Source organism: Tenrec ecaudatus, chromosome 1 (assembly GCF_050624435.1).
Source record: "Tenrec ecaudatus isolate mTenEca1 chromosome 1, mTenEca1.hap1, whole genome shotgun sequence".
In the NCBI taxonomy this organism is placed as follows: Eukaryota; Metazoa; Chordata; class Mammalia; order Afrosoricida; family Tenrecidae; genus Tenrec; species Tenrec ecaudatus.
Window position 1 is genome coordinate 150,337,724 of NC_134530.1, and position 25,702 is coordinate 150,363,425.

At 40.0% G+C, this 25,702-nt stretch overlaps 1 protein-coding gene and 1 pseudogene across 1 annotated transcript; one reads left to right on the top strand and one right to left on the bottom strand.

The window, feature by feature from the left end:
• The first annotated feature begins 5,125 nt into the window (after window positions 1-5,125).
• Window positions 5,126-5,942, top strand: TSHB (thyroid stimulating hormone subunit beta). The gene is made up of 2 exons (XM_075540323.1): window positions 5,126-5,287; window positions 5,688-5,942. The coding sequence occupies exons 1-2, from the start codon at window positions 5,126-5,128 to the stop codon at window positions 5,940-5,942; spliced, it is 417 nt and encodes a 138-aa protein (XP_075396438.1).
• A 10,795-nt stretch (window positions 5,943-16,737) lies between these two features.
• Window positions 16,738-18,249, bottom strand: LOC142458812 (tyrosine-protein phosphatase non-receptor type 2 pseudogene; annotated as a pseudogene).
• Between the last annotated feature and the right edge of the window lie 7,453 nt (window positions 18,250-25,702).

The following is a 25,702-nucleotide window of genomic DNA, read 5'->3' on the forward strand; positions in this document are numbered from 1 at the left end:
AAAGACTAAGTTATTATAAATTAATTATAATTTATTGAACACTTATGTACCAGATACTATACAAAGTGCTTTACATAAACATTGATATTGCTTCATAACAGGCAAATAAATTATTTGTGAAAAGGTCAAGTATATCAATGTCATACAGATAGTAAATAGCATGGCCAGGATTTGATCTCAGATCAGTTTGAAAATCTGCCAGATTTGGCTATGTAACAAAAAATCATGATAAGTTTGTTCACACATCTGAATTTTAGTTAATAACTTATAAAATCTAGAGAAAAACCAATAAAATATTTTGAATTCATAAAGTTGTGGATGAGGTATTTTTATGCTCACTAACTGCTTTTGAGTCAATGTTGACTCATAGCGATCCTACAGGATAGGTACAAATGCCCCTGTGGGTTTCTGAGATTGTAACTCTGTGGGAAAGAAAGCTACATTTTTCTCCTGAGATACTTTCATATTATGTTTAAATGAGCATTTAGGTTAAATTTGGGGTATGCAAGTCTCAAATAAATTCTCATTTCCCACACTTATTTATGACGGTGAAGGTTTTCTTTCTTCTTTTAATGCCTACCCACTCTAATTCTGTGTTGAGACCATATTAATGATGGAAATATTTAAAAGGATAATTTTATTTTGAAACAGGAGAGAAGGAAATGCATGCTGCAGTATGTCAGAGTTTCCAGAGGAAGATATTATGAACTTGTTTGTCTAAACATATTTTATTTGGGGTTCAGTATGAATTTTCAATAGATGCTTTTCAGATAAGAAAGCAGGAATTCAAATGTAATTACATAAACAAGCAGATCAGGGAGAATTATCTTGAAGGGTATAAAATGAACCTGGAGCTTCCAGTCTGGGTCATTGCAGCATCAGCTCACCCATGCAAAGTCAGGTAAGTGTCTCCATCGAGGGAGCCTTATGAAGTGAACTGTTCTAGTTTTCCTTAATTATCACCGAGTTATTATTCATTCTAAATCAACAAATGCTGAGTGATAATTTGATAAGCTTTAACGTTTAAAATTATTGCTCTAAATGGTTCGGTGGTGCGCAACGGTAAGTCAACTACCAACACAAGGTAAGATAAAATTCCATGATGTTAAAGAAGAACAATTGATCCATTCCCTAATGAGTGATAATTGATGTGCGTGGTTTTCTTCTGTTTATTTTTTATTAAAATATTTCAATCAATTGATCAATCTACAGAGTAAATCTTCTCAATTACTAATGGGCATCTTTGATGAAAATGTATTTCTGGGAAAATGTAAGCTAAATTAATTTGTATGCACCCTAGGGGGAATGGACTTTGTATGATCTTTGTGGTTCCTTAATAGCTAAGGACACCTCTTGGATAGTGTCCAACATACACACCGACTTTATAGTACATGCTGCTCTCTAGAAAATCATAGTGCTTTAGTAAAGCTTCAGGACTATACATGGCAGTGGGGGCAGTTGATTCTTTTCATGGTATTATAAGGGATTTGGAGAGAAAAGATTGGCAAAGTAAATGAGCAGAAAAAATTTTTTTTAAAGATTGAAGATACTGAGACTTAAAAGAACAGACAAAGGAGCAAAGTAAAGAATATATCCTGTAATAATAAGAAAAATAGTTAAAAGAGGCGACACACATGGCCATACCACTGGTATCTCTTAATATTGAGAGACTGAATTGTATTCAGGTGCTCCAGAAATTAATTATGCACGACATTTTTAGAAGAGGTGATTCAGTTATAGAGATGAGAATCCAGGGAACAATGTAAGAGAAATTGTTACATATAGGAAGACATCAATTACTATTGATTTAATACTATTATACAGTAATATAGTGTCTGTAGAACTCCTTCTATTGAACTCCTGGTGCTTCACATGCATTTTTATTTTTTAATTATGGTTTTAGCATGGGATATATGGGAAAATGAGGGCACTAAGATCATACATTTCTCAATTGCAATGAAATCTGGAAGCAAATTTCTACTATCACTCCTTAGACGAGGGGTCTGACACTAACCATACAGAACCTCAGTTGTTACTGAAAAACCCTTCCTGACCATCTCTGGTTCTCACTCTTTCTCTTCTAGGTGAGGACATTGAGGCCCTGAAGGACTCTGGGCATGAGGTTTTGCTCTTTGCAGTAAAGAAGAGAAAGAATTGTTCTTACTTCCTTTATGTGCATAGTCTTTTAGTTACTGTGGTTGATCATCCAACAGTTTTCATTTTTACTTTTGTTAGTTTACACATCTCCTTTTGTAAGAGGAACTTTGAAAAAATGGGGTCCATAGAAAATATGGCAACCATGGGTGAAAGTTGCAAAACAATATTTTATCCTATAATCTAAAAAAAAGTCAAGTGTACGTGCCTCTTTCTATTTTGAAGATTGAGAAACTAACACCCAGACAGATAACATATTTTAGTCAGTTTCTCATAGATCCGTGCAAAGTGTTAAGTAGAATTGTTTCTTAATTCAGAGACCAAGGACCCTGGTGATATAGTCATTAGGAGTTGGAGCGTGAACTTCAAGGTCAGGAGTTGGAAAACACCAGCTGTTCTGTAGGGCTTTCTATTCCCATAAAGTTACAGTTTCAGAAACTCACAGGGATGGTCCCAACCTGATCTTTAGACTCCTTATGAGGCGGTATCAACTCGATGGCAATGAGTAACTTTATAATTCAGAGATCAATACTCTTACCACTAGCTTACTGCAAATCTACTTCCTACAGAAACATCAACCTAGAAACTAAAAGTAAAATCTGTGAAATGCATTACTTCTAATGCTGAAAACCTGGAACTTGCTGGCTGGCTAGATAGGCATGGACCATGTGATCATGTGGGTGAGAGTTTTGCGTCATTTTCTCAGTTGATGTTTTTAGGATTCTGCGGGAATCCTCTAAGTTTGTGGGTCTAAGATAATGGGACCTCCACTATGCTACAGAGGGTGCTCACCTTTGTTGAAGCACCTGAGAAAAAAAGACTCCAAGAGCAACACATTTTTTGCTTTCTCTCCTTAAATCAACTACCAATGCATTGCCAGGGTGTCCCAGAGCAGCCCTGGTGGCTTGGTGCCTGTATCAGGCTGCTGACGAAAGATCAGAAGTTCTTAACCACAAGGCATTCTTTGTGAGAAAGATGAAGCTTTCTCCTGTGGTAACGATTTACAGCCTCAGAAACCCACACTTCTTCTCTGTCCCATAGGTCACTATGCGTTGGAATCGACTCAATGGCAGTGAGTTTAGTTTGGGGGTTGCCAAGGAATCCTGGAGTATTAAAAGAGTTCACCAGAGACTCATTCTGACTTTATCTTCCATGTTGGAAAGTCTTCTTAAAGTGGGATAATTCACATCCTGTCTATAGAGAAGTGCAGTACACAGGAAGTATTTGGCCACCGTGAGCCTGGGAATCAAAATGTGACCTCCGTCAGAGCATCTAGCGCTCTCTATCTGTTCTTTATTTGTGCTCATATTTGTCTCCTCCAATAGGACTGTCAACCCCCGAGGACAAGAACCACAACTTTCCCATTTCGTGTCTTTTCGTGCCTGGCTCAGATTTTCAGTATATATTTACTTGATTAAACTATAGTTCTCATTCTAGGAGTAGGAGATTTATTGAATGATCAATCACTGGTCACTGGAAATTGACATTTAAAATCCTTACAACTCCTTTGAATGTGATTTTTACTTGTAAGTTGAATGAAACAAAAACTCTCATTAAATTAGGATATATCTGTGAAGATCCAGTGAAGCAAAGTTTTAATGTATTAGCCTAAAATCCTGTTGGGAGATGACTTGTTGGTTTGAGAAAATCCTCAGACATTTTTGATGACTAAATAAAATTGCTTAGTGAATTTATTTAAAAGGACAAATTAAGAAATGTGTTGATGGTAAGAATGTACCATTCAGATGTGGACTGTCTATTTTGGCAAGGACACATGAGAAGGAGAAATAAACCCCAATACACTTAGCTAGTTGAAAAATACTCGTATGACAAAAAAACCTTCCTAATCTTTGACAAGATCGCCTTACATTCAGAAGTCTGAAATTTGATTGCCCACTCTCAGTAGCAGAAATAAAATAAATGATATGTTACAACATGATTCCACTCATTATGATGATTAGTAGATCTTAAAGTCTTCCTCAGAGAGCTTTTTGATATACATGTTCCACTTTCCCACTCTTCCATGTAGCCCAGACTTACTCAACTCTCGCGGGAGCTCACAGTGGACCTCTCAGCCATTGTGTTGCTCTCATTTCGCAGCTTGATGCTTTTTGCCTCCAACTGCTTCTGAATTAATGTGTCCCATACATCTTCTTTGTAAATTGATCTTTTATTTATCTCAGCTTTCCCTCTTAAAGGAATGTCTTAAAGGTTGAGAAGGAGAGCTCTGGATTTTTAAGTGAGCCCCTTACATCACTGGTCATTTTAATTGACCGTCTCTGAACTTTCCCCAGATTTATGGTGTCTTCCCTGAAAGACAATGGGTCAAATTACATACATGTAAGACTCCTAAAAATGTACTGAAATTATGATTCTTGCTTTCTTTGCTCTTTTAAATTATGACCAGTTTATTAGCCGTTTAGTCCCAAACGTTCAGGAATCAACATTTCTGAGGAAGTTTTTCCTGAAGCTTAACTTTTAATTTACTCCTTATAATCATAGAGGTGGGGGTTAATAGATGCTTTTTCTATTGTGTTATTGCAGGCTCGCCATTTCACTATCCAGCGGAGTTTAGTGGCAATTGTAAATAGGGTTTACCGTATATAATCGAGTATAAGCTGACCTGAATATCAGTTGAGGCACCTAATTTTACCACAAAAAACTGTATAAAAAATGTGCTGAAAAACTCGGCTCATACACGAGTATATAAAGTAAACTGCATGAGCTTCTACACTCTGGGGTATATGAACCAAAGCCACATCTTGCACCGAGAGCATAATAAACAGTTTCTGTGAATATTAAATACAGAAAAACATCTACTTTAGGAACTAGAATATAGTAGGCATTCAATAAATGATAGCTATTATTATTATTTTGGATTGGATGTATAATGAGCTCTTTTAAAATGTTCCTTCTGAGTGCCCTGTAGGTATAAATATAATAGGTTCTTTAATTTTATCTTTGATTTAGCATGACTGCTATCTTCCTGATGTCCATGGTTTTGGGCCTTGTCTGTGGGCAAGCTGTGCCTTTTTGTGTTCCGACTGAGTACACCATGCACGTTGAAAGGAGAGAGTGTGCTTACTGCCTAACTATCAACACCACCATCTGTGCTGGATATTGTATCACTCGGGTATGTTGTTCAGCCCTCTTCTTTTAGTTTTCAGTTAGATAAACCTACAATCAGTCAGTTTCTATTCAGAAAAAAATATGTGATAAATCATCAACTCATTCCTAAGATATCATGGTATTGGCTCCTAAGAGCTAGGGTGCATGGACTACTATATTGTTTTAATACTTTATAACAGTTTCATGTTTCCATATTTACTTAAGCCTTATCTTGCTCCCTTGATCAAGAATGAAAGACTGTCTCTTTTGTCTCCATGGGAGTTGGTGTGGATGTGTTCTTAGTCCTATTTGTGACAGAGGATACTTGACAGTAAAGAAAAGGGAATTAACCTTTAGCTGATTCCATTATCTCTGTGTTTCCCAAGGCTCCTTCACATTATCCCCTCTTTGTCATTTTTCCTCAGGATATTAATGGCAAGCTGTTTCTCCCCAAATATGCTCTGTCTCAGGATGTTTGTACGTACAGGGACTTCATCTACAGGACTGTAGAAATACCAGGATGTCCACACCATGTTGCTCCCTATTTCTCCTACCCGGTTGCTGTAAGCTGTAAGTGTGGCAGGTGTAATACCGACTATAGTGACTGTATACATGAAGCCATCAAGACAAATTACTGTACCAAACCTCAGAAGCCCTACACGATGGGGTTTTCTGTCTGACTTCAATAGAATCTAATTTGCAACTTGGTTAAATGTGTCTATCTGGAATAAAACTAATAAAATATCAATGTATTTCACAGTACTTTTTTAGTATTGTTTCATCTATGCACACACTCATACAAACACTAGAACTCTATGTTTTAGAAGAAGAGATAAGTGAAAAACTTTCTATGAAGGACAGTTGCTACATGAGAGGTTAGAGTGGAGGTAAAATAGAGACTGTAACTGTTGCTAAGCCCCCATTGAGTTTACACTGATTCTAAGCACAACAGAACCAGCCATTGTCTTGTCCTGCTCCATCGTCACCATTGTTGCTATGCTGAAGTGCCTTGTTACAGCCACTGGGTCAATCCATCTTGTTGATAGTCTTCCTGTTTTTTTTTTTTTTTTGCTGACCCTTTACCAAACATGGTGTCCTTTTAGAGGAATTGGTCCCTTCTGATAACATGTCCAAAGTACATGAGACATGGCTAAGGGGCATTCTGAATGTATTTCTTAACCAGATTTTTTCTTCATCCTTCAGTCTATCCATGGGATTTTCAATATTTTTCATCAACACCATATGCAGAGTATCAACTCTTCTATAGTCCTTTTTATTCATCGTCTAGTTTTTGCATGCATTTGAAGAGACTGAAAATGCCATGGCTTGGGTCAGGCCCACCTTAATACTCAAAGTGATATATTTGATTTTTGACACGTTAAAGAGATCTTTTGCGGCTGAATACAAATGGGGAACATGAACATGAAATGCTCATGGTACCCAGTCTAGAGCAGACATTCCCAACAGAGAGACCGGTGGTTTGTCTTGTCATAAAAAGTAACTCTGGGACCACTGAGAGCTATGAGGAGACAGTGATGTGACTCGAAGCTGAAGGGGTTACTGCATCAGGATACTGGAAATGTCTATCTCTGATATCCTGATGTGGTAAGCAGGGTTCAGTGGAAGTGGTGAATAATGAATATGTGAACTCTTAAATATAATACTTTATCCTAGTCATGCAAATGTGACAGATAAAACTCCACCAACCCTCAGTAAACAGTATATAAATGATTTAATTTAATTACTCTGGTGGGCCAACTGACTTATGAAAGTTATACCCCAAAAGGTCAATTTACAAAGCCTAGAAAAGAGGCCACGATCATTTTACATGTGGAGGTCTAAATCCTTCATAGTCCTTCAAGTAACAGGAGATACTCTCCTGCATTTAAACCCAAAGCAACTTGTGCTGTTTTGACTTTTGATGTCGGGAAAAATGATCATGAAAGATTTTAGGGATAGTAGAGATTGATGTTTTTTTAATGGAGTAGAATCATCTGAAATTTTAATCTAAACCTTCATCACTGCTGCGACCACGGGTTCTGGAGAATGCGCTTCGCAAGTGGTTGTTTACTTCGCTTCTCTCTCCTAAGATAATTTTTCATGAGAGGTTGGCTTTAATAGCTATGTGAAATAAGATAGACCTAGTGCCCTGCAGGGGAGAGAGATGAGGATTTCTGCCCCAGTAAAGAGTTAGTCTCAGAAACTCACAGGGGGAAGTTCTACCCTGTCCTGTAGGGTCGTTATGAGTTGGCATTGACTTGATGGCAGTGAATGAAAAGTGCCCTGTAGACTTGACCTAGAAAGACTACTTGTATCTGCCCATTTCTTCCGTTCATGCTGCCACCATCGAAGCAGCTACCCCTTTGATCAGCAGGGCTAATTAGTAAATCCCAGAGTCACAGCTGCATTCAGCCTAGTATCTTGGAAACACAAGTTACCAAGTAGTGTAGATGGGTTAGTTCCCAAACTGTTCCCCCCCCCCCAATATTTTTCTTTTCTTTTTTTCTTAGATAATTTTATTGGGAGCTCTAACAGATATCGTACCATTCCATAGTTCAATTGCATGAAGGAAAATTGTACAATTGCTATCACAATCAGTTTCACAGCATTTCTTTCTTCTTGAACTCCTTGATATCAACTCCCCTTTATCCTCTCCTTCCCCCTTCCTGTCCCAGGAACCCTTATTTATTTATTTTCTTTTTGCCATATCTTCCACAATCCAATATATCCATTCACATACAGTTCTGTTGTTTGCTCCCTCGAGTGGGGTTATACAGTTATCGATGCTATCAGCTCCCTGTTACCCCCTCTTCCTGGACCCTTAGGAAACCATTACTCCTGTTTTCTGAAGAGTTATTTATCTTGGCTCATGTATTGAATTATCTTAAATATACAAATGAACATATGCAAGTCTAACGTGATTAATGAGGTAAAATAAAAACCATAATAGTAAGGGGAGGAGATATTAAAAATAGCCTAGAGGATAGTATGTAGGGTTTTTTAATACTGTGCAGTTATACTCTACCCTGGATTTATAATCCCTTCCATGTGGCCCTTATGAGAGGGACTGTCCAATTATCTTACTGGTGGGTTTTGGGTCTCCACTACATCCATACCCATTCACATTGATTTGGTTGCTTGTTTTTGAAATTCTGATACCTTTTTCCATCTATACCTCATGATCGTGTGCTTCTTCCATGTGGGCTTTTTGTTTCCCTGCTATATGGCTGCTTATTTAAATACAAGCCTTTAAGACCCCAGACACTATATATTATAATAGACAGGCACCATCAGCTTTCTTCACTACATTTGCTTATGCACCCATTTTGTCTTCAGTGATACTGTCAGGAAAGTGAGCATCATACAGTGCCACATTATTAGAACAAACTGTTCTTGTACTGATGTAGATTTAAGTAGAATCCCAAAGTCCATGTACTTTCGTATTGCATTTGCATACATATACAAATAAAACAAATACACCTAAATGTGTATATATATATGATTTAGGGTACTCCTAAAATGGATTTTTTTCAAAGCTATGTATTTAAATTATTTTACAAAACAACCTTATCGCCTTCAAAGTACTTTCCATTTACATTTAATCTATTTGTCAAATCTGCAATTCTCTTCTTGGAAATATTTTTCAAACTCATCCATTTGGATGGCTGACAGAACCTCCCTCATTTTTTTCTTCACCTCTTCTATATTGCTAAGTTACTGTCCTTTCATATCCCTTTTCATTCATGGAAACAAAAAGAAGTCACATGGAGTGAAGTCAGGTGAGTAAGGTGCATGGGGCTAGAGAGGCATGCTGTTTTTTTGCCAAAATCTGGCACACCGAGATGCCTGCATGAGTAGGTGCATTTTGGTGGTGGCAAAACCAGCCCCCCACCTGCCACCAATCAGGCCTTTTTTTGCTGCACACTGTTATGCAATCTTTTCAGAACTTCTAAATAGAAAGCTTTATTAACAATCTGACCTGCGGGAATGAACTCCAAATACACTACAAGTTGAAAGTTTCATTGTTCTGGAAGTTGACAGACATCCAGAATGACGTTTGTCATGAATCGACATTTCACCTTTTTTGAAACAAGAAAAATACTTGTACTCTTGAATTTCTCCCAGAGCCCTGTCCTTGTAAGCTGTGTTCAACATCATAATAATTTCTGCGGCATTTTTCCAGAGCAGGAAATAAACTTTCACAGCCATACACTGTTCTCTTAAATCAGCCATCACAAAGAACAAAGTTCAAGCAAAATTGCTTTTACAAAAATATTCACTGTGACCAAAGAGAACTTTCCCAGGCAATGCCACTGGGTGTACTAACTCAGAGTGAGTTGCTAGATGCTCACTTAGTGGGGAAAAATGTACCCTATGACTTCTTTTGTGTGTGTATGTGTGGGTTATATATATCTTTCTTACTTTTTTCTTATTTTCTCCTTTTTCTTTCCACCCCGTCCTGTTCTACTCCCCTCCTGTTCTATCATGTTTACCCATCATTCACCTCTCAATAATTCCTCTCAGATATAAGTCAATTGATCAACCATGACCAGAAAAGTACACCCTTCTCGTCATCAACTTTAGAACCCTTACTACCCCTCTGTACCCATGATTACTGGTTCACTACTCAACTGCCCCTCCTTTTCTCCCTTCCATGCCTCCCAGGAGCTGTGAGTCTAGTTGCTGTCTCCATAATATTGCCTCCTGCATATCCTGTATAGATTAGCACAGTCCCCCACCCGGGCACCCTCCAAAAAAAGAATTTACAAAAGTCACAAGTCTAGCAGGGTTCCTGACACAGAGCAGATGAATATCTCTCCATAAAACAGAGAGAAGAACATGTTATAATCAGATAGTCTTTTCTTTCAGAGTTACATATCCCAGGTCTGACTTACCTAACAACACGTAACATAATTTCAGTCTTCAGCATTCGTGTCTGAAAGGCACATATCCTAAAAGTCCCCATTGCTATTCCTCCAGTCATGGATGGAGCAGTCTAGTGCTCCCCCACCCTCCTGCCATTCAGTGTGGTCCCCTTGTGAGTAACCCCCAGCCAGTTGAGATGGGATGCCAAGTGCTTGTCCCCACATCCCCCACTGGATCATAAGTCTACAATCAGGATTCCATGGGGACTTTGTGACTCTGCTCCCATCCCTGGTGTGTTGCACTTCCCTCATGGTTTGCCCCCATGTGGGTGGGTCAGACAGGGTGCTTTCCTGGAACTGTATCTTTAGGGCTGTCCTCTGCAGCACTGTCAGCTAAGGAGAGGATGCCATGTCTCAAACTGAGGCTGGCCCTGCAATCATCTCTGGGGACAAACTGCTCGGAGCATGAACATTGCCCTCAAGAATTGGCACACCAGAATGAGGTGTACTCTCACTCTATCTTTCCTGAGGAGATATAAGCAATACCCTGCCCAGGAGCAAAGCAACAAAGTCCCCGGGGGAATACCAGAAATAGAGTTTAGGGCCAGAGCCTGGCACTCCATCAGACTCGACCAGAAAAAAAACTCCTGAAGGTCAACAAACAGACCTGGAACTATTTATAGGCTTTTCTTTTTTTGTCGTTAGTTTTGTTGTTGTCATGATTGTTTGTTTTCTTATTTTGTTTTACTCTGTCTTGTTTTTGTGCTTATTATTGTCTCTGCATGTCTATCTAGATAAGCTAGCTGGGATGAACAACCCGGAGGAGAAAACAATGGGACTAATGGTTCTGGGGTACACAGGTGAGGGGAGACAGAACAGAACAGAAAGGAAAGGGGGGGTGTCAACCAAGCAGGAACAAGGGAACAACAACTGATCTATAATTGATGGCAAGGAGGGTGTAGGATGCCTGGTGGAGCTTGATTAAGGGCAATGTAGCTCAGAGGGATTATTGAAACCCTAATGAAGGCCAAACATGATAGTGGGACAAGAAGAAAGTAAAAGGAAATAGAGCAGTGGTTCTCAATCTTCCTAATGCTGAAACTCTTTTATACAGTTCCTCATGCAGTGGTGATCCCCAACCATAAAATTATTTTCATTGTTACTTCATAACTCTAATTTTGCCACTGTTATGAATCATAATGTAAATATCTGATATGCAAGATCAGATGTGTTTTAATTGTTACAAATTGAACATAATTAAAGCATAGTGATTAATCACAAAACAATATGTAAGTAAAATTTGTCTTGAAGCATGGTGTAGCATGATAGTCTTAATATAACAACAGTAAAATACATTGCTACATTTTTCAACAGTGTGTGTAAAAAGCCAATGTCAGGGCCCAGGTTGAGATAGCTTCTTTCTCACCAGATCAGAAATTCTCAGGGCAGTCTTTGCAAGAGCCCAATGAAGATCATCAAGTCTGCTTCTGTATTTAGACTTGATAACCACCAAGCTGGAAAACCCTGTTTCACAAAGATATGCTGCTGGAAATGGAAGAAGAAGGCACAACACAGTCTCAGACAGAACAGGAACTGACTGCAAACACTTGATCCAGAATTTTGTAACTGACATTGTAGAGAAATCAGTTCTCGCTGCATCGCTGTTAATAAGTTCAGTGAACTCCTCTTGTGCTGTCACAGGAACATCTTCAACTTTGACTGTGAATGGGCTTCTGGCAAGTGCAAATGGCGTATCAGGTAAATTTGGAAAGTACGATGAAATTTCGTCTGCAAGCATGTGCAAGTGTTCTTTTACAGAAATTATCATCATAATCCTTTTGTCTAGTTCAATGTCATGTTCTTCAAAGAAAGCAGATAAGGTAGGCAATGTGCAAATTTTATTTTCATCCCGTTTTTTTTTTTTTTGCCAAAGCTGAAGTTTCATTTGGAATGATCAGATCTTTTCAGACAAATTGGGGCATCTTGCATTTGGTCCTTGCAGTGAAAAATTTATGTAACTCATTCAAGATGGCAAAGATGTCAATCAAGTAAGCTATTTTCTGCAGTTCACTTTTATCGCTGAAAAGTGCTTTGAACTGCAGTCTTGCTTTCTGATTAAATACATTTTGAGTTCATCACTGCGATAGTTTATTGTGCGAGCCTGGCCTATAAACACAAGTAGGATTAATTGAAGGGCTCAATAATACATTTAAAAACATTTCATCTCCGATCATAATTCGAACAATGTCTTTGGCCACTGGCAACAGTAAATCCTCAGCAATGATGTGAGTTTTCATAGCTCTGGAGATTCTGAGTGCCACCAAATATGAAGCTTCAACGGCTGCTACATTTTGTTTGTGGACTTGCCACCAGTGTCAAGTCTGGCTTTCTTGAGTCCATCAGCTTTGCTTCTAAAATAGTTGGTATCCTTGCCGGCAAAGCTCGGATGCTTGCTATCAAAATGGCGTTTTAGTTTGTTCGGCTTCATAGATTCGGCCGATAGAACTTCACTATAAATAACACATGGCGGTTTCTCAATTCCTGCTGTAATTATCTCTGTCCCGATTTTTATAATTAATTTTCTTTTTTTTTTCTAAAAAAGAATTATTCTGTTGACTCTGTTCCAGCTGCTGAAGGTTTTGTGATAGAGTATTGAACATAAGTCTCTTTTCCTTTTTCGTATGTGCGTTTGTCACTAGCAAGCATCCTCTGATGACTGCCTTTGCTGTATCCCATAAGTTTTGGTATGCTTCTCATTCTCATCAGTTTCTAGAAACTTCCAAATTTCATTTCTAATTTGGGCCAGTACCCATTCCTTTTGAATAAATTAGTTATTTATCCTTCAAGTATTTACCCTTTAAAAATATCTTTCTTTTATTGATTTCCAGCTTTATGGCATAGTGGTCACAGAAGGAAGTCCGAGTGACCTCTATATGTTTGAATTTACTCAAACTTGACTTGTGTCCAAGCATGTGGTCTCATTTTGAATATGTGCCATGCGCACTTAAAAAGAACAGGATTTTTTTTTTTTTTTTTGCAGTTGAGTTGAGAGCTCTGAATATGTTTATCAGGTCGAGTTGTCTAATCGTAAGGTTTAGTTCTGTGGGCTCCTTGTTGAGCTTCTTTCCCACTGATCCATCTTTTTTGGAGAGCAGTGTGTTGAAGTCTCCTTGTATGATTGGCGATTCTGTGATTTCTTTTTTCATCTTTTGAAGTATTTGATTGATGGAATTTCGCAGGTCTTTCATTGGGCACATATAAATGTATTATGTTGACTGGCTCTTGGTCTACTGTCCCCTTAAGCATTATATAGTGCCCATACTTATCTCTTATTATGGCCTGCACCTTGAGATCAATTTTGTCAGATTAGAATTGCAACTCCTACATTTTCTTTAGATTGCCATTAGCTTGATATACTTTTCCCCATCCTTTGATCCTTAACCTGTTTTTGTGTGTCAGCTTGAGATGTGTCTCTTGCAGATAACAGATTGAGGAGTGTTGTTTCTTACTCCAGGTTGATATCCTTTGTCTTTTGATGGGTGAATTCAGATCATTGACATTCAGAGTAATTACATCCATCTGTGGATTCTTTGCTGTTATCTTGTACCTTTTGTGATAGATATTTTTCTGTCTCCCTCCTTATCAGTGTGCTGTGTATGTGTTGGGTAATTAATTCTTGCCTTCTTTACACCATTGGGTCAAAGATGGCTTGGGCATTGCTCTCAGTGCAATGACTTCTGGATAGTGTTACACTATGCAGTGGTCTCATTTGTGCTCTTTGGATGTTGGTCTTCTGTCAAAAGTGAGTTGGAAAGTGAAATTTTTGTAGTACTGTTTTTTAAATTAATTATTTTTAAAAAACGAATTCTCTAAATTTTTCCCCATCTGGGAAAACCCTCACCTTTCTGTCCATTTTGATGGAGAGTTTGGTGGGGTAGAGGATTCTTGGGTTTCCATTATTCTCCTTTAACTTTTGGAAGATACTATTCTCTTTTCTCCTCTTCTTAATAGTTTCTGCTGATAAATCTGAGTATATTCTTATCTGATTACCTTTATCGGAGACTGCATTTTTTCCCCTCTAACTGCTCTTATGATTTTTTCCCTTTACCTCAAAATTGGATAATTTGACTACTATATGCCTTGGTTTGCTCTTGTTAGGGTTCAGTTTAATTGGTGTCCTCTCTGCTTCCTGGATGATTGTCTGACTCTCCTTCATTAAATTGGGGAAGTTTTCTTCCAGGAATTCCCTTGCTATTTTTGGCTGTTTATTTCTTCATTATGTCTTGCTCTGGAATCCCAACTATTCAAATATTGCTTCTCTTCATAGCATTGCTCATTGGTCTCAGGTTTACTTCAGCTTCTTTACTTATCTTGTTTTAGTGTCTTTCACTTTTATTAAATTCTGCTTGGTTATCTTTGAGGTCGCTGATGTGATTCTCCATCTCTTCCAGACTGTTGGTAAGGTCTTTTACTGTTTGCTTTGCTTCTGCTCCATTTTCTCTTAACTCTAGTATTTCCCTTTGGTAAGTCTACTCTATCCTCAGTATTTTTTCATTCTTCTTCTGTATTGATTCCCTCATATCTTGAATGACTCTTAGCAGCATTTTGAAGATTTCTTTCTGTGATGGTTCAAAGTCTACTTCTTCTGTATACATCTCTAAGTCCAGATGTTCTTCAGACATTGTGATTTCTGTCTCTTGTTTTCTTCTACTGACTGCAGATGACATTTTGGTGTCGCTGGAAGTGGTCCTTTATGTGGGGTGCATACAGCACTGTGGGCGGGGCTTACCAGGGCCGTGTGAGGCAAGCACAGCTCTGTGATTTTGGCTGGGGTGACTGGGGCTGTGTGCAGCAAGTGGCAATGGTACCCAAGTGGGTAAGACGGAGTGAGCTGCAGGCATGAGTACCTGCTGCAATGGCTGTGTGATCTGCTCAGGCAGTGTTGGCTGGGGTCTCCAACCACAGACTGCTCAGGCCATACTGATGGTGCTGGCAGAGGGGTGGGACTCATTGCAGACCCAAGTACTAGGCCATGCCAGCAGTTCAGGCTGCTAGGACTGGGTAGGCTGGGTCCAGTTCAGGCTGCTAGGATTGGGTAGGCTGGGTCTACCAGATGCATGGGCCCCGAAAATATGGCGTGCAAGTGACAGAGCTCTCACATGACCTGAATGATCCTTCTTGATCCCACACTCAGCCTCCTAATCACCCAGCCCAGCACTTACTCACAGAATTCCCAACATGCTTGCCTTTACGTTGGTTCCATATTCCTGGAAGTCCAGTTCCAAACTTTTTTATGTACAAAAAATTAAATAAAATAATACTATTTTACCTTGATTTTCAGTTTTACCTTGAACCCTGGAGGTTCAATAGTTAAACACTCAGTTGCTAACTGCAAGGTAGGCAGTTTGAGCCTACTAACTGCTCTTCAATTGATGTGTCCATCTGCTGTAAAGATTTACAGCGTTGGAAATGCTATAAGGGAGGTCTATCTATCCTAGAGGATTAGTATTAATTATCACGGTCTCCAAATATTGATCTAGGGTGTTTGGTTCACCTATCACTTGATAGCATGGTTACTTTAAACTGTAGGATAGTTATAACTTCGCCTCTGAAAGTTATCAACTAATAGATCTTTGATTAATAAGGAAAAAGGATAAAGTTCAAACCTAATTTGCACTCGTCATAAATAACCTCCATAAACTCACACCAAACTCACTCCCATGAAGTTGGTTCAGACTCATAGAGATTCTGTAGGACACATAGAGCTGCCCCTAAGAGTTTTCAAAACTGTAATTCTTTAGGAGAACAGTTAGCTTCACCTTTCTATTAAAGAGTGATTTGTAAGTTTGTACTGCACAGTTAACAGCCCCAAACCTAACCACCATTCTATAAAACATATTCCAAGGTCTTGAATTGTGACCTGAGAAGCTTCAGGTGGTTCTTTATAAATAATCCAGCTCAGGATACATTGTTTAAAAGGAATTCCTGAACCTTAAGGGAGGCTAGGTCTGGGTGTGAGTGTGATGGTTATAAACCTCTGGGGACTAGACTCCTGCAGAATGGGCACATTGGAGACAATTTGTTTCCTCTCACTGAAGGCAATTTAGTTGCAATAGATGCACATATACATTCTACTAAACCATTGCATGTGGAGTTGACAAGAACAAATAGATTTTAGTATTAGATATTGCTTGACTGGGAAGGGTGTAGGGATTGGAATAACTGATAATTGTACGCAATTGGACCCAGAGACTTGAGGCTATAGAACTACAGTTTTGTAGGGCCTTGATTTTCTTTGGGTTTAAGAGAGGGAAAATGAGCAGGGAGCTTAGAAATTGGAAGAGGAGGAAACACTGTGTTGAACAGAAGAAAGGTGGAAATCTTAGAACACTCACTGAAGTGGGTCCTTTTAAAAAAATAATTAAATAATTTTATTGGGGCTTGTAAAACTCTTATCACAATCCACAATACACCCATTGTGTCAGACACTTTTGTACATTTGTTTCCCTCATAATTCTCAAAACATTTTCTTTCTTTTTTTTATTTAATAAAAATATTTAATGCTGCCAAAAAGTATAAAAATACAGTAGGAATGGCAAAATACAAAGTAGTCTTCCCTAATTTATCTCTTTTACATCTTTCTACATTTCATACACACATTAAAAAAAAAACACCTAATAAATCCAATGAAAGGATTTTGCAAAGTCTTCTGCTGGTGGGTACTCTTCATTCCCTGGATGTAAGGTTTACTTTGTAAACAGACAGTGGTGAGGCAGTCTACAGGTCTATCAAGCCTCACTTTCGTTTCCGGAGTTGGTTTCAGGTCTTGCTTTGCACATCAATGATTCGAAATTTATAGCTGCAGAATATTTTCAAGTCATGAATATTTAGGTGTCTGTCAATCTTGGCCCTTTTCTTTTTCATTCAGTCTCATTTAGCCTCTGTTTCATCTGTTGCACCTTCTGAGCCGTGTTAGCTTTTCTGTCCTCTCGGACTCGTTTCCGTAAAACACTCTCGCTCCTTTCCTCTGCAGTTTCTTGGATTTTAGAGGACAGTCCTGAACACCTGCCACCTTTCCTTCTTCTAAGGCTATTCTGTTCCCATTATGTTTTTCAGTCATTATTTGGGTTGGTGAATGATCAAAAGCTGGGGACGTCTTCCTTAGATAGTTCTCTCCATCGTTTCTGTATATCTGAGTCTCCCTTCATAAACTTTGCTCCTTCTATTATAGCCATGTATGAGAATCTGAGTTGATCTGGTGTCTGAATAAGTCCCATTCGATATTTTCTCATATTCAGTAGCATTTGTTTAATATTAATATCATTTCCTTTTTCCATCAAAATAAGACAGGTGTCTACTAAGGAAAATGTGCCAGAGCGCCCAATACCAGCACTGCAGTGAACCACCACAGGCCCATGCTCAGGTCTCAAGGAGCCAGATTCTCTCACTTTAAATAAGAAATTGAGAAATGAAGCTGGTGATTCAGGGACTCCAAAATCTGGCCAGGTGGTATAATGAAAGTGAGAGATTGTTCTGGTTTCACCATTATTGATAGCTTCTAATTGCAGTAGATGTACTGTATAGTATGATTTCACATCTTCTGTTAAGAGCTTCACACTGAATCCTGTTTCTTTAAACAGCACCTCTCGGTCATCTTTTGTTGGCCAGTACTGTGCACATTTAACCGATTCTTTCTCCACAACCCGGTTTAGCATGACAATGGCTTTTGTTTTTTGTTGCCAAACCATGAGCCAGAAATGACAACATGTATTAGGAAGTGGACCCTGTGTTAAGATGTAACTCCTTTGTGCCTCTTCTATGTCTACTAAACTGGCATTAATATAATCATTCTCAGTACTTTGCAGTGTACCACGACTGTGATCATATGGGCTCACATCTCTGTATCTGTTTCGATTTCTGTTTTCTGGAAACTTGGCCACTCTATGAGGATAGTCATGGGACTCATTTCGAATTTCCAGGTACAGCTGCTGCCAGCAATTCCGAGTATCCAGTTCCTCAAACTCCCGCTCCAGGGTGACGGACATGGCGGCGGGAGCGACGAGCTGGAGGGAAGCCGCGAGCCGCCGAGCCTCTCATACCCCGTACCGATCCTGGGAACGCTAGACGCTCCATTTTCTTTCTACTTGAGCCCTTGGTATAAGCTCCTCATTTCCCCCCTCCATCCCTGTTCCCCCTTCCCCAATGAATCCTTGATAATTTATAAATTATTATTTTGTCATATCTTACACAGTCCAAGCTGTCCCTTCACACACTTTTCTGCTGGCCACCCTTCAGGGAGGAGGTTATATGTAGATCCTTGTAATCTGTTCTCTCACCTTTCCTCCACCCTTCCGCTATCGCCACTCTCACCACTGGTCCTGAGGGGTTCATCTGTCCTGGATTCCCTATGTTTCCAGCTCCTATCTGTACTAGTGTACATCCTCTGGTCCAGCCAGATTTATAAGGTAGAATTGGTATCATGATAGTGGGGGTGGGGGAGGGAGGAAGCATTCAAGAACTAGAAGAAAATTGTATGTTTCATCATTGCTATACTGCACCCTGACTGGCTTGTCTCCTCCCCATGACTCTTCTGCAAGGCCACAGATGGGCCCTTGATCCTCAATCTGTACCCCCTCTCATTCACAATGCTATGAATTTTTTGGTCTGTGATGCCTGATACCCGATCCCTTCGATGCCTTGTGATCTCATATACTGGTGTGCTTCTTCCATGTGGGCTTTGTAATTTTTCAGTTACATGACCCCTTGTTTATCTTCAAGCCTATAGGACCCCTTTTGATAGCCGGGCACCATCAGCTTTCTTCACCACATTTGCTTATGTACCTGCTTTTTCTTCGGCGATCATGTTGGGACAGGCTGGTGTGCTTATTTCATGTGGGTTTTGTTGTTTCTCAGCTAGATTGCTGCTTGTTTATCTTCAAGCTTATAGGACCCAAGACTATATCTTTTGATAGATGGGCACCATCAGCTTTCTTCACCACATTTGCTTGTGCACCCGTTTTCTTCAGCGATTGTGCCGGCAAGGTGAGCATCTCAGACTGCCGAATTGTTATAACAAAGTGTTCTTGTGTTGAGGGAGTACTTGAGTAGGGGCCCACTGTCCATCTGCTTCCTTAATACTACACCTATAAATATATGTATATGTACCTATTTCCCCCTCATCGTATATAAATATATTTACATCTGTATATGCCTGTATTCAGATCTCTATACATGCCCTTTGCCTCCTAGTTCTTTCCTCTATTTCTTTGTACATTCCTCTTGTCCCACTATCATGTTCAGCCTTCATTTGGGTTTCAGGAATTCCTCTCGGTTACATTGTCCTTGAACCAGCCCTGCCAGAACTCCTACACCCTCCTTACCACTGATTTTGGATCACTTGTTTTTCCTTTGTCCCTGGGTTTGTTAACACCCACTTCCTTTCCCCCACCGCCCCCTCTCCCATGTCCTTCTAGAACTGTCATCCCGTTGTTTTTCCCTCCAGATTGTTTATCCCGTCTATCCCTTCCAGGTAGACATGCAGCAACAATAATATGCACCATCACAAGACTGAGTACAACAAGGCAATACTAGAAAATAAAACAATAGCTACAACAACAACAAAAAGGCAATAACAACAAACCCTATGTTCAGGATCTATTTGTTTTCCTTTAAGAGTGCTTTCCATTCAAGTCTGATGGGGTGCCATGCCTGGGGACTTCATTGCTCCACTCCCCCCACTGCTCTGCTGCAAGCCTCCAGTGGCTGGCTTCGGTGTAGTGAGCTCAGAGTGGGCACAATTCCCGCTGTGTGTCTCTAGCATTGTCCCCCATGGTGCTATGGGTCAGTGAGGAATGCTGTGTTCTGTGGTGGGGCTGACCCTGTGGTTTTCTCTGTGCATTGTTGCTCTGAGAAGGAGCGTTGTCCTCAGGGCTTGGTGAGCCAGGATGTGCTTCATTCTTTTTTTTTTCTTTTTCTTTCCCCCCTCATTGGCTCCTGTGTGCTCTGATCAGCTAAGTCTCTTTCCTTGAGCTGTAGCTTCAGTGCTGTCCTCTGAAGTGAATTGTTCTGGTGGGGAGGGTGGTGCTGTCCACTTAGTCGGTAATGGGGCCTGCCCCTCAGGTCTCTTTATCGGTTCCCTGCTTCATGTCAGTGTGCTGGGTTCTTGTCTTGGAGCACCGGGTTGAAGTTTGGTCTCTCTTTATCTGTGGAGACATAATCAACATCCTCCCCCTGTGTGGGTTAGTGCCCTGTTACCCCGGCTACCCATGTCTTTTTTCCGCCCCCCTCCTTTTTAGTGGGCTACCATCCCTGAGTTTAGTCTGGCCCCTGCCATATTACCTGGACCTCACCCCAGGGATGTATGTGTACAATAGCTTCTTCCCTATGTGAAATGGGTTTTTAAACTTAACCTAAAGTTTGAAAGAGTGACTTGGCAGAGGAAGTTTGGGATTCCAGGATTGTCTCAAAGTACCTCTTACTTTTCATTTGACTTTTAAACTCAACAAGTTCTTTCATAATTCAATGGATTTGGAATCTGTGAAAACCAATCTCTTTTTTCCTAATGGCCAAACTCTTTAGGAGTGAGTATACCAGGGTGGATATATTGGCAGAAAGCAACAACATAATGCTTTTTGGAAACTCAAGTATTGAAAGCTCTTCTTTATATAAAAACTGACTGTTTTTCAAGGGCAGTAGGTCTGAGTTTAACTGCAATAAAAATATTTTATTGAGCTAACACTACTTTTAAATGTTGGACTTCTCTCTACCCTCTTATTTCTCCAGGTTAATCCCTGCGTATAAGACAACTGTTTTCACTTTCTCTAATTCTGTTACCCCACCTTCCCCCATGGCTTCTGCCTTGGGTCTCATTGCCATCGAGCTCATTCTGACTCACAGTGACCCTATAGGACAGTCTAGAACTGTGGGTTTCTGGGACTTTAAATTGCTACGAGAATAGAAATCTTCATCTTTCTCCCAAGGAGTTGCTTGCGGTTTGGAACTGCTGAGCTTTTGGTTAGCAGCTCAACTCATGATCCACTATGCCACCAGGGACCCCTGCTCAGGTAGCATCTGCTCATTTTCTTCTGGAAATGGCACCTTGATTTTTCTTTGCGGGTTTTCCCTATCCCACTGTTAGTTCAAGTGGTTTGAATTGGATGTGTGTGGTGGTTGGTGGTGAGGATAACCATTTAAGCCAGATAAGTCCGAGAGAATAAAGGATGGGCATGTGTACCAGGTTTTTTTTTCCAGGGGGATTCAGCCCCAGGGCTCTTGTTGTAATTACTGGAAAAGAGGAGACAGCGCTTCACTGGTTTCTAAGCTGATAGAATGTGAGCCTGGATCCACTGCTGGCCACCTTTAGCACCTCCTGGAAATGAAAGTCAGCCTGAGAATAAAGCCCACCCAGAGGAATGCAATTAAGATTGAGAAGCAAGAGAACTACTGATTATACTCATTGAGCCAAATCTGAAATGGGCTTTGCCCCTTTAAGAAGCCAAGCTAGAGTTTTGTTTCTGACACTTGCAAGTAAAAAGTCCTGATTTCACATATTTCCTACTGATTTCAGAGGATGCTCCTGATTCCATCTCCCATATCTTCCAAGAACATAATATTCTCTCTTGTATATTCTCTTCTTTCCTCTTGATTGATTCATTATCCACAATATCCCCACTCCTTAGCCATCTCTCCCCATTTTAAACCAGCATCCAAACAACGTTCTCTGGCTCCTCTATACCCTTCTAGATCAGCGGTTCTCAACCCGTGGGTCTTGACCCCCTTTGGGGTTGAATGACCCGTTCACAGGGGTTGCCTGATTCATAACAGTAGCGAAATTACAGGTATGAAATAGCAACAAAAAATTTTTTATGGTTGGGGGGGCGGCTCACCACCAACGAGAGGAACTGTCTGAAAGGGTCACGGCACCAGGAAGGTTGAGAACCACTGCTCTAGACATTTGCACTCTATCTCCTTGACTTCTTATTGCAGGTCATTCTTGAAACAACTTGCTACTTACTGACCCAATGCATAGAACAGTTTTTAATCTTGATTTTCCCTGATTTCTCTACTTCCCTAGACAATCCAGTAGAGGTCGCATATCTGGAATCACAATTTCAGATAGCCATGGCATTTGTCATCAACTAAGCCCTGGTGGCATAGTGGTTACCAGTTGGGCTGTGATCTGCATGTTCGGCAGTTTGCAATCAACAGCTGTTCTGGGGGAGAAAGACTGTCGTCAATGGCTACAGCCTCAGAAACCCATGGGGGTGGGGGTGGAGAGTCACAATGAATGGGCATCACTGGATGTGGCTTCTTAGTAGTTTCTAGTACGTTAGTTAGAAATCCTCATGACTCTGGCCTTATTGCCTGTCAATAATTCTTCCTACTGAGAAAGAGGGATCTTTAAAATGTGATTGTGTAACTGTGTATCATTCTCCTCACCTGTTACATCAGGACAACGATAAGCCTCTTTCCTTTCAAAGAACCCTTTTCCTCTTCAGCCTCAGCTGGCATGCTGTCCTGGGGTGTTTCCACGCTTTCATGGTGGCAGAATCTTCTGCTCTGCCGCCCTCAACAGTTTTCCACATCCACTATATTGACTTGGCTTGCTTGTACTGGATCTTTAGGACAAAGCTTAGAGATTCCCACTTCAGGAACCTCTGCTCCTTGGCTGTGCTGGGTTAATGGTCATAGTAAGACTCAATCTCATGGTAATACATTAGCTTACTTTTTCCCAAACAGGAAGATCCTTTGGGGCAGAGACTAGTCTTATTCATCTTAGCATGTCAGTATCCTTCTATACATATTTCCAATACATGAAATAGTGGTTCTCAAACAAACTAAAAAGCCAATTAAAACATTACCGTGAGTTGCATCTTACAAGGCCAAACAGGTCCAGGGAAAAAACATGAGTCAAATTGACTCAATGACAATGAGGTTTTTAAAAATTTAATTTTTAATATGACCACTTGGTGGGGCAGTGGGTTATGAGTTGAGCTACTAACCTCAAGGTCAGTAATTTGAAAAGACCAGCCATTCCATGAGAGAAAGATGAGGTTTACTACTTCTGTAAAGACTTACAGTCTCAGAAACCCACAGGACCAGTTCTCCCCGGTCCTAGAGTTCCTATGAGCCAGAACAAACTCGATGGCAGTGAGAGTGAGATGGATACTGACTCGGGAAAAATCCTGTTGGCATAGAGGGTTATGCCTAGGGCTGCTAGCTCCAAGGTCAACAGTTCATACTCACAACACTGTTCCTTGGGAGAAAGATCAGATTATCTACTCCTGGAAAGATTTACAGCCTCAACAAAATAGAGACCCCCCCCCAAAAAAATCCATCCACCTACAGACAACTGGTTTTTGGCACAAGCCTGAAGCACATTAAATAAGGAATTAGTAGTTTTTTCAACAAATGGTGTTGACAAAATTAGGTTTCCATTTGCAGAAGAATGAAACAGGACCCATACCTAACTCCATACACAGAAATGAACTTGATGTGATTAAACTATAATATGATACAATATCTGTATTAGTTTCCAATAAAATGGTGTTTGGGGAAAAAAGTACATAGTGATTAAGATAATCAATTTCATCAAAAGAATAAAAAAGAGATCACAGATTGGAAAACATTTTTGGCAATGACATATAGGACAAGGGGTGAATCTCTAAATCTATAGAAAGCTACAACATCTCGACAAGAAACAGACTAACCATCCTATTTAAAAATGGGCAGAGGACATGAAAAGCCATTCACCAAAGAAGATACCCAGGCAGCCAATAGGAAGACATGTTTGGGATCAATGGCCACTGGAGAGATGTAAATCAAAACAACCGTGAGGTGAGAGACCACCTCACTGTGGCGTTGGTAGCAAAGTTCAAAAAACAAAACAGAAATGCTGGAGAGAGTACAGAGAAACTGGAACCATCATGCACTGCTGTTGGGAGGAACCGTAGCACAGTGACAACCACAGTGGAAAGGAGTATGGCTCTTCCTCAAGCAGTGAGAATAGGAACAGCACAGGACTCTGCAATTCTTTATTTGGTATGTGCCCTGTGGGAACCAGAGCTGGAGCATGAACAGACACATGGACACCCAAGATCGTGGCAGCACTATTCACAACAGCTAGAAGAGAGAAACAACCTAACTGCCCACCAGCGGAAGATTTGAGAAATACATTATGGTAGATCCACACATGGCTAAAAATAATGAGGGAAGTATGAAATACATCATCGTGTGAACGGATTTGGAGAATATTATGCTGAGTAAAATTAGGCAATCACAAAAGGACAACTATTGTATGAGGCCACTGTTATAAATGAAAAAAAATCAAGACAAAAGTTTCTATATCTTTGATGGTTACCAGGGATGGGAGGGTCAAGGATGGAAGGGGAAGCAGTAGATTAGAGGGTTGACAAGTGTCAGCTCAGGTGAAACAACAAGATGAAAACAAAAAATATCCCAAATTCACTGTCATTAAGTTAAAGGGAAGCTAAGATACTGCAAGAGAGAGAAGAGAAAAAATAGGAGAGGAACCAACCAAAGCAAGCTATTGAGATATTCAATACGTTGTTTAAATTGTTGATACAAAAATAGTGATTTGTAGGACCCATGTCATAAGAGCTAACTGTTCTTAGATTAGTGGTACAATTAAGTGTGAGGCCCAAATACATTCATATTTATGTGATTTATAGCTGCCTCTGGTTCACCTTAGTTGGCATCATTATCATTTTATGGTAGAGAACATTGAAAATCATCCCCATGGGGTATAAAGTAATCTGCTGATAGTGCCATTCATTTCGCCGATGGCATAGAATTTAAAACATCGTGGAATAAAGGAAATTATGCATGCATAGGTCAGCTTTTCAGACTGTAATATATGAATTGTTGACTAGTACAGATTACAAGCTTAAGTGACATCTTCAGTCCTTTGATGATTAAATGCACATTCGCAAATCTGTCTTGTCCTGATTCACTGTTGTAAAGCATGAGCAGAGGCTAGACGTATCATCTGGCTTTCTGTTAAATGTGTAAAAGCTCTGCTTTTATTTATTTCTTCCCCCATCATGGTCTGAGTATAAGGCACTGTGAAAAAAGGTAGTTGTCAGGGTTTCCTGCAGCGGTGTGGGTGTTTTTGGTTTATATTTTGAGGTGGGAGAGGTAGTTTTAAATCTATGGGCTCCTTTCCCCCTTTTATGGTGATCTAATTGCATTGGTCAAAGGCAGCTAACCACTGTTCTTTAGAATATACCCTCTAGCCAAGTTGAACTACATTTAGGCAGACACTGTAGGTAGACAAGCTTGATTGCTCGAACCAAGGTGGGACCATTAAACATCACAGTCCTCACTAGTACCATTGGGACTTTGCTGTCAACTATAGACTCCTTCCTTCAGAAAAAGGTTTGTGACCATTTTGTATGGCTTTTTGTTATTCTAAAAAAAAAAGCGTAAGTGGCTGGACACAATTTTCATAAACAAGGAGGGTTGGGAATAGTTCCAATAATACTCAAAGCTTCCTACTGCCATTAAGAGTTAGACGCAGACCCCACAGGGGCAGTTCTACTGTGTCCCATCGGGTC

Excerpts from the sequence above, each read along its gene's own strand:
- TSHB (XM_075540323.1), top strand. The coding sequence starts at position 5,126 with ATGACTGCTATCTTCCTGATGTCCATGGTTTTGGGCCTTGTCTGTGGG. Across the intron at positions 5,288-5,687 it reads CTGGATATTGTATCACTCGG|GATATTAATGGCAAGCTGTT; the intron begins GTATGTTGTTCA and ends ATTTTTCCTCAG.